General features: G+C 36.7%; 1 protein-coding gene across 4 annotated transcripts in view; it reads left to right on the forward strand.

The window, feature by feature from the left end:
- Positions 1-15706, forward strand: part of PLPP1 (phospholipid phosphatase 1) — an 85945-nt gene that overhangs the window by 12020 nt on the left and 58219 nt on the right. For 2 of the 4 annotated variants that reach the window (XM_007421339.3, XM_025171276.2), the window contains exon 2: positions 7571-7725. In XM_007421339.3, the coding sequence (XP_007421401.1) occupies positions 7571-7725 (155 nt within the window). Of the gene's footprint in view, positions 1-7570; positions 7726-14962; positions 15115-15706 lie in introns of all 4 variants that reach the window. The other 2 variants (XM_007421340.3, XM_088152842.1) reach the window with 1 other exon arrangement.

The following is a 15706-nucleotide window of genomic DNA, read 5'->3' on the forward strand; positions in this document are numbered from 1 at the left end:
TACTTTCTAATGCAGGAAATTTTATTTGAGCACCCGTGAGGAAATAATTTGATATTTTTTAGTGTGGCTGAAATGAGTTGGCGGCTGTTGGAAAGATAGCCATTGGTGCGTGCAGGACTGCTGTTTTCTTCTACAGAAAAGCTGGCGAATTGCCTTTTATATAGCTTCTTAGCAATATTTTTGGGTACCAACACAGGAAATATATAGCCACATAGCTGCTTTGAGCATGCAGGGCATAGTTGTTATTGTTTAGTGATCTCTTAAGCCTTACATTGCTTTGGCTTCAACGGATGAAAACTGCTCTTTGTCTATAGGGCTGATTTATATTCTATTTGGCTTGGGAAATCATTTACACACTTGTGAACGTCAGAGAATGTTCAGGATAGTTAAGATAATTTTAAAGGAAGGGGAATTCCACTCCTCCCCCCCCCCCCGCCGCCCATAGCCATAGGGCTGTGCAGTGCTTTGGATTCAATAGCTAATAAATGCATGCTGTAGCATGAATCTCACACCTGTCTGCAACACCTTAGAGTAGTCATGCTATTTCCCTGGGTTCTGCACTGCCAGGAAAAAACACAGCTGCTTTAAAATGTTGCTTACAGATGTTTTGCCTGCATGTTTTGAAACAGCTTTTGGAGATCAAATCCTAAGTTTCTATCACCCTATTCTTTATATTTTGTAGTTTGGAAACCTGTGCTGGAATGTTAGCATTTACAGACATTCTGGACTACATCTTTGCAATATTTTTTATATTTATAAACATTTTTATTCTTGGTTAATTATATCAAACTTATCTAAACAGTGATTTTGGTAGTTAGCTTTTTGTAATAAATGTATATGCTATGTTGGACTTGAATACATTAGATATTGGATAGTAATAGCTTCTGAGCCATTAATATTGAGGTCATCCAGTCTTGTCTTCATTATGTTACATAGGTGGGAAGAAAATAAGACTTTGGTTGTTAAAGAGTTAATCCAAGAGACATGTTCTGTATCAGTCCTTGACATGGCCTTATACTGTAAAAATGAGAACATTATGTTCTTACATTGTCTAGATTTCATAAGATGTAAAAATACTGTTTCATGAACAAATCTGTAGGAAGTAACATGCAACATAAAGGTGTGTAGATTATTATTCAAAATGATGACATATATTACTATTCACTATATCTTGCATATTTTGGGAAATCACAACTAGTCACAACTTCTAGTGCATGAATACAGAGTGGAATGAATCACATTAGTGTTATGAATAAGTGCAATTGGTATTTTTTATTATGCAGATTACTTTTCTGTATGGGAAATTGGTCACGTTTGAAGATGACCTGTTCCCTGAAAATATATGAGAGCATGTGTTAGGATAAATAAAAGGTGATAACTTGATATTTGTAATGGTTTTATGGCTACATCAATGAATAGTTTGTGGAGGAACTAGTATGCTGGCTAAAAGGTATTTATTATCATTCTAAGCAGTAATTGCCTGTTCAGTGATATGATCACTATTATGTGATGAACTGTATTTCAGGAATGTCATTTGGACCCAGAGAACAGATTTTTAAAATTGGTGAGTGAAGCCTTTAACTGATGGGATGAACTTTAAGTTTGTTAACTTGTTTTGTTTTGTTTCTGCTCTATTATTGAACAAAGAAGAGTAAACAAAGTGATTAAAGATTACCTTTCCAGCAGTGCTGGATTCATACATTGGTTAAGCCACGACATGATTTGCTTATTTTATCGCTTAGTGGGTTGTACGACTCCAGCCAGTTGAGATTTGCTCCATAAAGTTTATGCCATAAACGTTCCCAAATTATGGGTCAGGATTTCCTGGAGGGTTGCAAACAACTTACAAGGGGGTCCCAATTTACTGCCAGTGTTTAAGCTTAGACTTTTGAGTATTACTTACCCCAGGGAAATCATTTCATTCATGGGATGAGGTCACATAAATTCAATTATCATTTTAGGAAGTTGCAGTTTGAGAACCCTTGGCATAAACAATCTGTGCTGTAAGAATTGGGACAGTGAGGAATAACCCTTTTAATTATTACTCTGTGCATGCTGCAGTATTTCAGGAAGCACTTGTACTTCAAATATCAATATGCCAAATATTTGAATGAATCATTAACTATAATGGTTGATTAATAACATATTTTAATTACATGACAATCCAGGAGATCTGATTTGATGTCTGTTGTCTCCTTTTATCTTAAAGAATATACTTAAGTTCAAATGCCATGGCTTCAGCACCACCCAGATTTTTTTGGGTTCTCTCTCCTCTGATTAACCATCTAGCCCAGGGGTCCTCAAACCTTTTAAACAGGGGGCCAGTTCATGGTCCCTCAGAATGTTGGGGGGCAGACTATAATTTGAAAAAAACATGAGAGGAGGAGAGCCGCCGGACCCGGCATACCTGTCATGTAGAATAGTCCGGCTCTGCGATCTCCCTCCTCGTGCATCGCCTGCAGCTCCCGACACAGCCCCAACACTTCCGCTTCTGACAGACAGCAGCAGCGGCCAATCAGGCAGGTGGGCCGAATAAGTGACCATGGCGGGCTGTATCCAGCCCGTGGGCCGTACTTTGAGAACCCCTGATCTAGCCTGATGAAGGTTTTTGGAAAACTTAAAAGCTTGCACACTGTTTTGTGAAACTTTCAACAAAAGGGTTTTTATTGTATTTTTCCTGCCTGTATCTTGGTGGTGTAATGTAATTTTTCTTGCATGACTTTTGCTTTGTTTACCATCAGCATATTTCAGAAAGCAATGCTGTTTTGTTTCTACTTACAACAACAGAAAAGGAAGCTCTGTTGCCAGAGTCTGAAGTCCATATAGGAAAGGCAGATGCAACCATCCTTCTTTCATGTCCATTATAAACATTGCATGCATGTAAAAAGGACAGGCCTACGATTGCTCCAGTTGTGCCCATCACTTTAATGCTGTTGACTCTCCACTATGGACACCCAAGTATCATTTAGTGCAGCCTAACTTAATATGGTATGCTGCAGGCGTATTGGCTGGGGATCATGGAATTTAGAATCCAACACATACGAAGGATATGTGTTATCCTTCTTAAGGATATGTGCTGTCCTTCAATTAATATTCTTAATTGAAAATAATATTAGCTCTGCTGTTCCCACTAGAAATTCCTATAAGCTGTAGGCAGATCTTTCTAAACTCCAGTAATAAGTCAGTTGAAAGAGTACTTTCCAGTGACCAGCCTTTCCATCACCCAAAATATCTGATTCCACAATTAAAACAAAGCAGGGAATGACTGATGTTCATTGTTATAGTTCAGTAGGTATGCAGAGAGGCTAAGGCAGTGTTTTTCAACCTTGGCAACTTTAAGATGTGTGGACTTCAAGTGGCTGGGGAATTCTGGTACATATCTTAAAGTTCCCAAGGTTGAAAAACATTGGACTAGGGGAATGGACATGTTTACTTGTTTGTAAATCAACAGTGCTGACTGAGAGCCAACAGCCAAGCAGCATTTGTCTTTTCTGACCTAACCAATATATGAGCTCAGTGGTGTCTCATCCAATTAGTACTTGTTTGTTGACCAGTGAAAAATGCTTTGGCCAGCCTCCTTTATTTCACACCCCATCTCTGTAACTACAATAAAAAGTTACCCTACCAACATTTCTTATTTATAGTGGGCAGCTGCCAAGCTTTTTATGCTGTTTTATGTTTGGGCCTTACCCTAGTAGTGATGTTTAGCTGCCACACTGGGAAAATGGGAGATGGAGTGACCCAAATTGCCCTCAAGTGGCAGCCCAGACTACACCATTATAATATAGCAGAGTAAAACAATAAAAATTCTGCTGTGGTCATCACTGCTTGAAATGGGAAATTCTCTTTGAGGGAAGGTTTAACATTACCACTTGGGAAAGCCATGGACTGATGTGATGATAAGGGCAGGACACAGCCTCATCTCATTTGTGGGGAGAACTTGATCTGCAAGTGGAATTGCACCCTCATCTATAAATGGCCCAGGTTTCCTTGAGAGTACTGTACTGTGCTGGATGTTTTAGATTGTGTAGCACTTTTAGTCTTGATAAGCACCAGTAGGTGATCTGAACTGCAGCAATAATTATAACATGGATTGATGCAGTGAATGTCTGTGATGGCTCACCGCACATGCAAGAAATTATTGAGCAACATTTTAGGTTAACCAGCACATTGAGCTATTTTTGCAGTATATAATACTTGTTTCAGTGCTTAAAAATCTTACTCTGAAGTGAAATATTTTCCTAATATAAACAGATTTATGAAAAAACATAACTGAACTGACATTTTTTTGCCAAGGGAAGCACATTTTTCATCTCTGTGGATATGAACACGTTGGCACACCTTTTCCTGTGGACTTCAGCATTCTAAAATGAGGATTTCCTCTGGGCTTCCCCTCCCTTGTACTTCCTTCCTTGTACTTCAGAATGTACCTATAAATTGAAGCAGTTTGCTCCTTGGTTAAATAGTTGAACCTGTGATTACTAGGAGTTGCTGCATAATGGAACAGATCATGTTTAGCTCAGGATGAAACTTTTTATCTATCTACAGTACTTACCTACTTGTCTGTCTATTGAATATTGTCCATGTTCCCCAGAGAATCTCCTCTTACTGTTCCTCAGTTGGGCATTGTCCTTTCCTATCCTCCCAAGAATTGTGCCACAATAACAGTTTTGTCTTTTTTAAAAAGATTATATGAAATAAGGAAGAAGTGGGGGAAATTGAAGAGGATTTAGTGGAAGGTTTCTAGATGGTTGATAAGGTTATCTGGATTTCTGCAAAATTCTATCAACAAGACATTAGTTGTTTTGCTTTTAAAAAGTTAAACTGGAAATATCACCCAGTTAGGGAACATTTCACTTAGCTCACCTATAAACAATGGCACTGTAGAGTCTTGATCAGAGAGCAGTTCTAACCCTATGGTTTAGCATCTTTTCAAACGGAGGATAAATCCAGATGTTCTGCCTTAAGCTTCTTTAACTATATGAGCCATCTAGTCCAGCATTTGCTACTGTGATGTTATCCAGATGCATTGGTTTACAATCCCCATTACTTCCAGGCAACATGGATATTCCCCACCATTACTGTATAATGCAGACAGTCCATAGCTTCCTAGAGTCTTCAAATAAAGTTTTTCTTTGCCTGCCTGGTGATCTCTGTTAACAGATTTCATGGGTTAAATTCTGAGTCTAAGACTAGTTGACTCATTATATGCACAAATAATGCGAACGGGGCAGTAGTTCCGGTCTACACTCATGAGAAGAAATGTGATCTTATTAGTGTTGAGAAAAAAGATACGACTTCCCAATCCATCCTACATTTCTGTTACTCTTTAGATTGATTTACTTCTTAGCTAGCCATAAAGTTGTAGTCTGCCCAAAGAGAAATGTTCATACAGTGTGTGATATATGTAGTTTTAAACATATTTTTAAAAATAATGTTTGAAGTGTTTTGACACTTGAGGAAAATACAAGAGTATTTTTTAAAATATAAATTAGTGTAAATGTAACATAAATTAATTTCCTTGGCAAATGCTTTCCATTATGTTGCAACTGATCTCGTAACTGTTAGATGGCTGGAAGGGAAAATGTGAATAAGAGTACTCCTTTGCCAGATGATCTTCATTTCTGGAACCTCATGTGGCCTTTATTTTTTAATTTATTAAAACTATTTCAAATTTGTCCTTTGTGGTTTTTTCCCCAGTATGTATTTCTAAAATGTCCAACTTGCGGTGATTTGTAGGAGTAAGTAATCTCCAGTTAGCTGGATGTGGATCTTCCGTTTCTAATTGCTGTTTTCTAAAACAGTTCTTTATGCATTATAGAATAGAAGCTTTTTGTATATATTTTTGTATATTTATTGTGTGTGTGCATATATATGTATATGTGTGTGTGTGTGTGTGTATATACCTGGCTCTTGCTAGGGTGGCACAAAGGAAATGTTGATGTTGGGAGACAGTGGGGAAAAATGGTTTTGAATGATTTTATTGCCTGGCAGTGGCAGCTACAGCAAGAAGTGAGTACATTATTTAATAAGAACTTTGACTTAGCTGGTAGCTTAGGAGTCTGGCCATATTTAAATGTAGAGTATCTCTAAAGCAGATGGCATAATAAGGTTAATGTATGAGAGAATTAGTCTATCTTTTGAAAAGATTGTTCAGTGTTGGTGAAACAGCTGATGCAGGATATTCCATTTTTTCCCTTAAGGAAAACTCTTATTAAAAAAAATTAAGGGGTTGGATTTGCCTCCTCTCCCACCCTGCAGAGACTGGCTTCACCCCCAGTTGGGCCATTCTATGTTTGTATTGGTGTTTTCAAATTTAGTAAAGAAAACCAATAGTGATGTCTAGCCAGCCATTATGACAACGGGTTGGAAACTGCTCTCAGCAGTGGTATAGCCACGTTGTTACTTCCCTTTGATGAATGCTGTGTTAGGTTAATGTGTGAATATCCCCATTGTATTAGATCTCTGAACATCTGGAAGATTTGAGGACAGGTAGGCTTGGTGTTCCTCATTTGAATAATTTCAGCATGACTTCCGATATGTGCATAAAAACCTCAAGAAAATAAGTGAAGAAGTACACATATACCAACCAGGGTGTTTCAAGGAGGTTTAAATTAGCTAATCACAAAAGTACCATGATATAAATCTGTTATGTAAAGATTGTGATAATTATAGCAAATGCTGATGCCATGGAATAAATCTTAATAATTTAAGCACAGGTGTTCAAAAACAGGAGAGAAGGGGTTGACTTGTATTTCCATGCTCTGTACTTCTCCATTCCAGAGGCAATTATAGGATCATTGCAGAAATTATTTTTCCCAGCCAGATGTTGGGGGGAAAAGATCTAGGATTCTTCAACTTTGTTGTATGAGGAAAAGAAATAAGCATATTTATAGAAATCACAATTCCGTATTTTTTCAGAATGTTTGTCTAATATTCAGCTTAATCAGTGGATTGTGTAGTACATTCCACTTTTAGGAAACTTTCCGTACTGCCTTCTTTCTGAAAGCTGAACAGATAAGGCTTTGAAAACCTTTCCATCACAAAAATAAATAATATGCTCTCCACAATCATTCCCTTTTTTTTTTTGTTCTATCCAAGTTTCAGACTCTTCTATTCTGATTGCTCCCATTTCACCTTATTGACCAAAATAAAAATATCAGCTAAATAATATACTCATAACTTCCTTAATGTAAAAGACATATTTTCAGTGTTTAAGGATTATGAATTCAGCTTGCACCTAGCTAATTTCTGCAGTTGTCAGTAGGTCTGATTGCTAGTGATTAAGGGACACACATTCTCCAACCAAGCACCTTCCAGATGTGTTGAGGTTGGAACTCTTGAAATTCTGAACCTAACTTTTGGAGGATGCCAGATTAAGGAATTATGGACAAAGCAATAGGATGCTTTGCGGTACAAGGAGTCTGCGGGCATTGCATGATGCTAAATTGGCTGGGAGAAAACTCTTGAGTTTTGCATGTAGCTCAGTAGTTTCCTCTGCACTTGATGAAAAATATATATTGATATCTATCTACATTTAACTTTATGTATTTTCCCATTCCCCCAACAGCTGGCTTACCCCTTGCTGTTCTAAACTTGGCAAATATAAAGCCGTACCAGAGGGGCTTTTTCTGTAATGATGACAGCATCAGCTACCCGTTCCATGACAGTACCATCACATCTACTGTCCTCTACACAGTGGGGTTCACTGTGCCCATTTGTTCTGTAAGTAGCTAAATATACAGGCAGCTGTATGGGGAAAGTGTTAAGTATGTGTGGAGAATTCACCATTTCATCAAATTTTTGAACATAAAGACTTGGCTTCAGTGTAGTTGACTAATTATTATAATAGCTTAGAATCACTAGACTCTGTAAAACATATTGAAGTTCCTGTTATTGTCCAAAATAAGGTTGTCTCTTCCCAAATCTTTTGAAATGGCTAGATGAGAAATTGGATTCCTGTCGGTTGGAAAATGAACTGCAGAAGTATAATTTAAATCTAAATTACCAGAAGGCAGTACAGGAGATGCAAAGAAATGGAAAGGAAATAATGACAATACAATTTAGTTCTTGGAGAAGGTTTATCATAATGGGAAAAAATCCGAAAATGGCAATTAAGTTGTAATCCTATCCTCATTTGTCTGGGAATACGTCTCATTGAACTCAGTGAACAAGATTAGTTCCGCTAATCAGATTGGTGCAGAGCTGCTGTTTCCTTGTTCAGTGACACAGTGTACAGATTGCAACTTTTTGGTCTTTCGGAGTAGTTGGTCTTGTGGTGACACTTGAGCACCCAGGATCAGAAAGTTTATGGGTAATAGACATATTATTAACTCATGATAGAGCAGTAAATGGTGTAGATTTTTTTTTAATCTGAGTGGTATTATGTTTACATGAACTCTTTTTCCAGCTGTTTATTTTTAATCATAACTCAGTTTAGCCAATTGGTTTATGCAAAAACAGACACAAGAGGGAATATCTAAATACTTTTCTTTCAATATTATCTGTATCAGGTTTGACAAAGTTTTGTTCAGAACTGCAGTGGCGTTGTTGAGAGATTAGGTTCAAAGTTATAGATTTTGAAACAGATAAAAATAATAAAAAACCCAAGACAATTATCACCTATTCCAACTCTGCACTCCAATATCCATGTCTATAAACAACTGATAATTAAAGCTTAGCTATCATCGCTGCATAGAAAACAAAATATTGCCTTTAAACTAGTCTCTGCTCCATATTACTACCTCACTCATGAATAAGGATATCTTCATCATCATTTGTAGGGTGATTAGATCTGTGCATTTCCTGAGAACTCAGTCTCATATTGTCCAAGAAAGTTTACTTCTACTCAATGTGTACAAGACTGCAGACTTTGAATTTTCTGGGATGGTCATATCAGTTGTGCTGAATACAATACAGAGGAAAAGAGAACCTGTCTTAACATCAGCCTGTCTCTTAACTTTTTGCTCCTCAAGTTAGTAGGCAAGATCCATCCTTCCTTCCTTCCTTCCTTCCTTCCTTCCTTCCTTCCTTCCTTCCTTCCTTCCTTCCTTCCTTCCTTCCTTCCTTCCTTCCTTCCTTCCTTCCTTCCTCCCTCCCTCCCTCCCTCCCTCCCTCCCTCGTCAACAAGCTAAAACATTCTCTGTGTTCAAACAAATGGCATAAAGCCTGTATTTAGCATGCATCACATGAACAGTCTGCAAAAATATCAGTGAGCTCCCTTGGCCTGTTGCCCTTTTGAATCCTCATATGACATAAAAGGAGTCATGTTGCCATTATTCACTGAAAGTTTGAACAGCTGAAAGCATATGTTTAAAGATCATGAATACAGAAAATTAAATTGCATGTTAGGAGCCAGTCAAACTTGCTTATGATGCCTCAGCTACTCTCTTTATACAAAGTAAACTCAGTCATTTTCAGTTAATTTGTTTTGTTTGAGGTGCAGAATTGTGTGTGTAAATAAATAAAAATAAATATTGTTACTACCGTACTTAGGAGAAACAAAACTGAACAGAGCAATTCTCTATATTATTTTTAAATGTTTTTTTCTTAAAAGTAGAGATTTTAGCCTCCAGATTCTGTTGACTTGGGAAGATGCTGCTCTTAGAAGTTCTGGAATTGGCTCATATCTCAGTGTTGAGTCTAGTATGAGTTTCTGTATTGGTACAATTAGCAGCCTTAGAGGGCTTACTGTTATTGGGACTGGTGTGGGAAAAGAATTAACATTAACATAAAAATACTACAGCTTTACCTTGTAATAAGGAGTGTTTATGTACAGGGTTTCATCTGGCCATGTTGTTTTCCAATAAATGCTCCATCAATCTCCTTGCCAGACAGGATTACTATGGCTACTGAGTAGTAATTTTTCTATTTCTCTCTCTTCCCCCCCCCCCCCCGGTTTTTGTGGGACACTTAGTTTTGGAATTTTATGGAAGATGTTGATGACTCCCTCTTTTTCCCCAGTAGCCCTACTTGAAGCTAAGCCTGAAGGTAACCTTGAAATTGTACCTGAATTAGAATTGAACTAGACTTGGGAGCCAAAGTAATAGAATAATTCATTAACTCCCCCCCCCCACCAAGGAAGTCCCCCTATCTTGGCAATCATTGGAGGAACCACTTTACTATGCTATGCAGAACATGAACCAAAGAAAACAGGTAAGTATTGTTCTGCATACCTGTGGAGCCGAGCACTTCCTTTAAACTGTTACTCCCTCTGCATCTCTCCCATAATAGAAAATTTTAATTGTAAGCTGCCCAGAGTCACCCTCTGGGAGAGATGGGTGGCATATAAATTTATAAGTAAGTAAGTAAGTAAGTAAGTAAGTAAGTAAGTAAGTAAGTAAATAAATAAATAAATAAATAAAGTAGAATATGAATTGAAGCCTTTGCGGTACTGAAGGTTTTTTGTGTATCGTCTGATTGGCCTCTGTGAGAAGGTAATTGCTGGACTAAAAAGGGCCCTGAACAGCATGTATACTCTAATATACATGGAAGATGGTGCGTTTCTTGAGAAGGGCAGACCTGCTTAAAGGTGCTGTGTGTGTAGTCTTGCGTGTTCCAAAGCACCTTTTGAGACTGAATTTGAAATGTTCTGGAAGTCATGTAGAATTTCCTCTTAAGGTTGCTGGGCTGTAGTGCCTTTGTTCTTTTTTCTTTTCATCTGTGATTGTACAAAGTGTTATCCTCTGGTTAAATGAGTAAATGTACTTAACTTATCATACATTTCATATTAAACATCATAGGACATGGGTAATTCTGTGGTAGAGTTCAGTTTGGGGAATGTGTATACATGTGCTAAACACACAAACTTTGTACTTCTGGCCTTTAAATGGTAAAGTTTAATAAATGAAATAGCTACATGGTTTAGTAATGGATTGTAAGAGCCTTTTAATTGCTACTGCTTTAGCAATGGATCATAAGAATTTATGTGGTAGCACTAGTTTCCAAAACACGTTAGGGCTTGATTGCATGCTACATCATTCCTTTTATTTGTTTAGAGGTGAGCGTTCCTTGAGATGGTAGCAAAACTCCAAAAGGATATAAAGTGGGAAGAAAAATCTAATATGGGATTGGGGACCTTATGACTCCATAGTAAGAACTCAACATACATAGTAAGATGGGGAATGAATTTAACATAATGGGGAAAAAAACATTCAGTAAGAATGCTCCACATTGTTTAGCTGCAGATGTCACTTGTCTATTTCTGTTCAGAGTGGCTGGTGGAAAGGTGGGAAAACTGATGGATCGCAAGTGATGAGTAAAATACACATTGATGAGCAATAGCAAATAGAAAGTGCCCTGCTGTTGAAAAGATCCCACCAATGTTTGATTCTTTACAAAGTCATGGAGAAGATATATGAACCTATGTCCATGCTCTTGGTTATAATTTCATCAAATCCTCATTTGCAGACATACTAGCTTTGTGAATGGCACATGTATTCAGGTTGGCCATGCATAGGTTGTGTTCACAGAACATGCTTAACCTAGTTACTGAATTAACTTTGTGCCTGGGTTTGCACAGTATATAGTGCATCATAAACTAACCAAATGGGCTGCATTCACACAACACAATAAGCCACAAATAAACTAAGGTTAAACCTAGTTAAGCTTTGCAAATAATGTAAATGAACTCATTAGCTCTTTAATTTGGTTAAATATGTTATGGAAACACAGTGTGTGGAAAATAATAATATATTGCCTTTCTAAAGTTTAATTCCATTGACTTGTCTTATGGCAGTAAGGATGTCTGTAGGAGGAAGGCTTGTAACAATTTATTAAGATTGATTCTTTTATATAAAGATGCACATGTACACAAAATTGTGCATATTACAGAACTGCACTTCAAAAATCTGAGGACTTTGTTGAAGTTAGAATCTGTCTCAGGTCTACAGTAGGATATAATAATCACTATAAAATGAGAAGTGGGCTGGATTTCATAAAGTGGAAATAGATTTTGTTAAAATGGTAAAAATCTGCTTCCTCCCTCACAATTATAGAAGAACTTTGACATAGCAAACCTCTAAAAATGTAAAATGTGATTTCAGTAAATATATATTTGCAGGGGGGGGGGGCGTTCTGTAGGTTCAGGCATGAAGAGTGGCTGTATCTCCCTGTTAAGTATGCACTTAGTTTGCTTCTTTGAAACATGATGATTCTCCATTATAAGGATAATTCAGGAAGAATAACTGAAATGTTTTACACAATGATACTGATTTTTTCCATTAAAAATTATTTATTTTTCTTAACACATTTTATAGAAAAAAACAGAAAAAGAACACAAAATACAAAAAACAAAACAAAACAGAAAAAGAAGTATATGAAAAATGACAAAAATGCAGCTACCCAGGTTAATAAAAACAAAATAAAAATAAAAATAGAAAAGGGGGAAATTATATATGTCATATATTAATCAAATTTCAAATTTCTAAATGCACAAAGTAATAATATTAAGGCAATCCTAAAAAAAGTTCTTAAAACAGTGGAAAAACAAGCCAAGAGGTTCTTAGAACTTTGGTATGGCTGGTTGGTTAAGCAATACCATGTAATCCTTAATGTTGGGTTTTGGATGTGATACACACCTTGGTTTAGTAGCCACCATACCTGAGTGCCCTGGGATATGTCACAATTTTTTCATCTTCCCTACACTGTAGCAATATTTGCAAGAATAAAACCACACCTCTAAGAGGGCAGAATGCTCATGCAGGAAATATATCTAGCATTTCCTGTCCAAATGTTTCTTCATCAAGAAATTATAACTGATGCAAATACACCTAAGCTATGCACTAGAACATGTTTTAAGCACTTTTGCCAAATCAAAAGTGTAGAATTGACTGGGGTGACTCACCCAAAAAGCATGGCCCAGCAAAAGTCATTGCAACCTGAGTTGAAAATAAAGTATATCAAAAATAGTGAAATCTAGTGGAAAGTGAGACTGAGAGAATCTCCTTGAGGTGGTTCTTAGGTGTGTATTCCATATGAAGAAGTGTCCTTTTTGTGCTGTGTGCACGTGTGCCCACTTCTAACTTCACATCAAGTTTCTGAATATGTTTTCCATGCCAAGCTGCATCACTGCTACTTTTTAGAATTTAGAGAGTAGTTTAAAAAGTAACTGTAAAGTTCACTGCCGGTTTATCACAGATTTACAATTATTACATCTTTCTTTCTTTTCATCATAATTTATACATTTAAAGTTAGTTCCATTATGTGTGGCATGATGCGATCATGCTTTGTCTCTTGCTCCACCTTCCCAGCTTTCTGCTGGTTGCCCCATGCCCAATGTGATGGTATCTTATTAAGCAGTGGGTTAAATTTAGGTATTATACAAATGATGGTGATGCTGGGAGGACACTTATGTTTGAAGATCCCAGAGAACATTCTGGCTTTTTAATGAAACATGTAGTAGTTTTACTGAATAAAAATCACTTTCCATATCTGTCTTGTGGGGACATTTATTAATGCCTCTATTTTCTGAGTCCAAGATTGTGACTTTGGAATTCTGTGATAAAGTTTCATGGGAACAAATCTAATCTGACTTAATTGTGGAACTATCCAGTTAGCTCTAAACCTAAACACTGGACATGAGTTTATTCTAGAATATGGAATTAGTCTCATAGTTGATATTTTTTTAGATCTTATGAAAACAAACTTTTAAACGCTGAGTGGCAGATTGTGGTGTTGTGCATTCAGAGTTCAATAATTCAGGTTTATGCTGTTTATTAGTATTTAGAAGCTATTCCATGGCATTTATAGTTAAGCATACTTTCCTTTAACTTTTGTAGATGTTTTTCTGTAAGAAATCAGGACTGGGAAGTTAAAAAAAAAAAACTCAGAGGAATGCAGTGCCAAACTGCTTCCATGTTGCTACAAAGAAAACTTCATGGACATTAGCGGGAGTTGAGTTTAACTAAAGGGAATTTACTTTTTTTAGCAAGTAAAGCTTTATTCTGATTTTCATACACTTGGTGGTGAGCTGGATTCCTTGATATTTTCCTGCTAAACTGGACATATGCAGTATTTAGATACCACATTCTTAGTTCTAGAATTCATTTAATCTCTTGTGCAGTGAAGATGCACTGCATCTTCTGCAGTGCACTGAGTTATAGAACAGATTGTAATTTTGGATCAGCCTTTTCTAACTTGTCCAAAGGTGTTAGATTACAAGTCCCACCAGCTCAACAGACTCTACGGTCTTGCCTGCTGAATTAATAGCAGATTATGCCTTTAGGTAAATCGGAACTGAGCCCTATCCATGGCAGGTCTCTTTATTTTTCTCTTGATTTATTGTTTTAGTTAATTCTTCAACTGGCACCAGATTCATTTAAGCTAATGCCAATTAAATATGGTACATGCACTCATTCAAGCTCAGGCTTTGAAATCCTACTGTTTTTATGTTTACTAATTACTATCTTGTATGTGGATTACAATGAAAATAGGTTCACATTAGATGAATGTATGGAGGAAATGTTTGTTCCTCATTCCTCCAAGAAGCAAACAATAATGCTGTATGCATTTTACAATATAATCAGTGACCAAGTTTTCCATGTTTTTCTGCTTGTTTCCTGCTTTGGTGTATTTACCAATCCCATTTCACAAATCCCAAGTATCTGTCTCTGGAAAGAAACTTTGACTTGGAGAAAAGTCTAAATATGTCCTGTTGATCAATGAGAAACAGATTCAGAAGACAGGGTGAAGAATCTAAGAATGCAGCTTTTGCTAATTGAATGTAGATTCAAACCATTTATGTGGGTGAGAAGTCAGACAAGGTCAACTTGTTCCCTACACTAGATTTTATTCCACTATAAGCCCCACAGTATGTCTAACACCAGTATGTCTAGAAAATAATCCAGCTTGCTGCATGTTGCCTTCATGCCTTTGCTTTCTTTGCTTTCTGGATAGAAAGGGCTTGTGGTTAAAGATTTTTGAAACATCCTGTATAACACAATTATCTTATTCTTTTTGCTAGCTGCCTTGCCTTTTGCAATTCTGACTGCAAGGGGTGATCCCTTCAAACGAGGAGTGTTCTGTAATGATGAATCCGTCCAGTACCCTTACAAAGATGACACCATTTCATATCAGTTGTTAGCAGGGATAATTATTCCTCTCGATGTAATTGTTGTAAGTTTTATGCCTCATTTTCCTCCATTAGACTATATTTTGGAAGTTGTCATATCTTATATATTAATGGATAAATATGATATCAAAAATGGTACTTTCTGGCTGGAAGAAAGGTGCCACTGGTATAAGCCTTCAATTTGGACAAGAAGAATTTTTTTTTTTTGTTAACAGAGTTCTTATACATCTTTAAACTTCAAAATGTAATGTTTCTTAAAACTTTTATTAACTTATTTGCATATAAGTCTTATTTTGTGGTAAAGACTTAGAGAAGCTAATACTAGATTTAAACTGCTTGGGTTTAAAAAAATGGATAAAGTAGCTGAAAATAAACAGCCCCATGATATCACATGCTATAACCCTGAGGCCGTAAAGACAGTGTCCAGGTCAGCAACTTTCATAAGTGTCTTTATCATCTTTGGCTTGTTCTGATCTGGAGAATCATTTACTCTGGAATTTCTACAGAAAGAGAAATCCAGATCCAATATCATGTTCCAAGGCTGTAGTAAGAGTAAATATGGATAACCACACTGCATTTTCTTTTTCTTTTTCCAGTTTGAGAGATGGATTTCCAATCTGGCCAATTACTATTTTT

The sequence above is a fragment of the Python bivittatus genome, unplaced genomic scaffold, assembly GCF_059951505.1.
Source record: "Python bivittatus isolate LINGU-HERP-01145 unplaced genomic scaffold, Pbiv_v1 ctg000570_np1212, whole genome shotgun sequence".
Taxonomy (NCBI): domain Eukaryota; kingdom Metazoa; phylum Chordata; class Lepidosauria; order Squamata; family Pythonidae; genus Python; species Python bivittatus.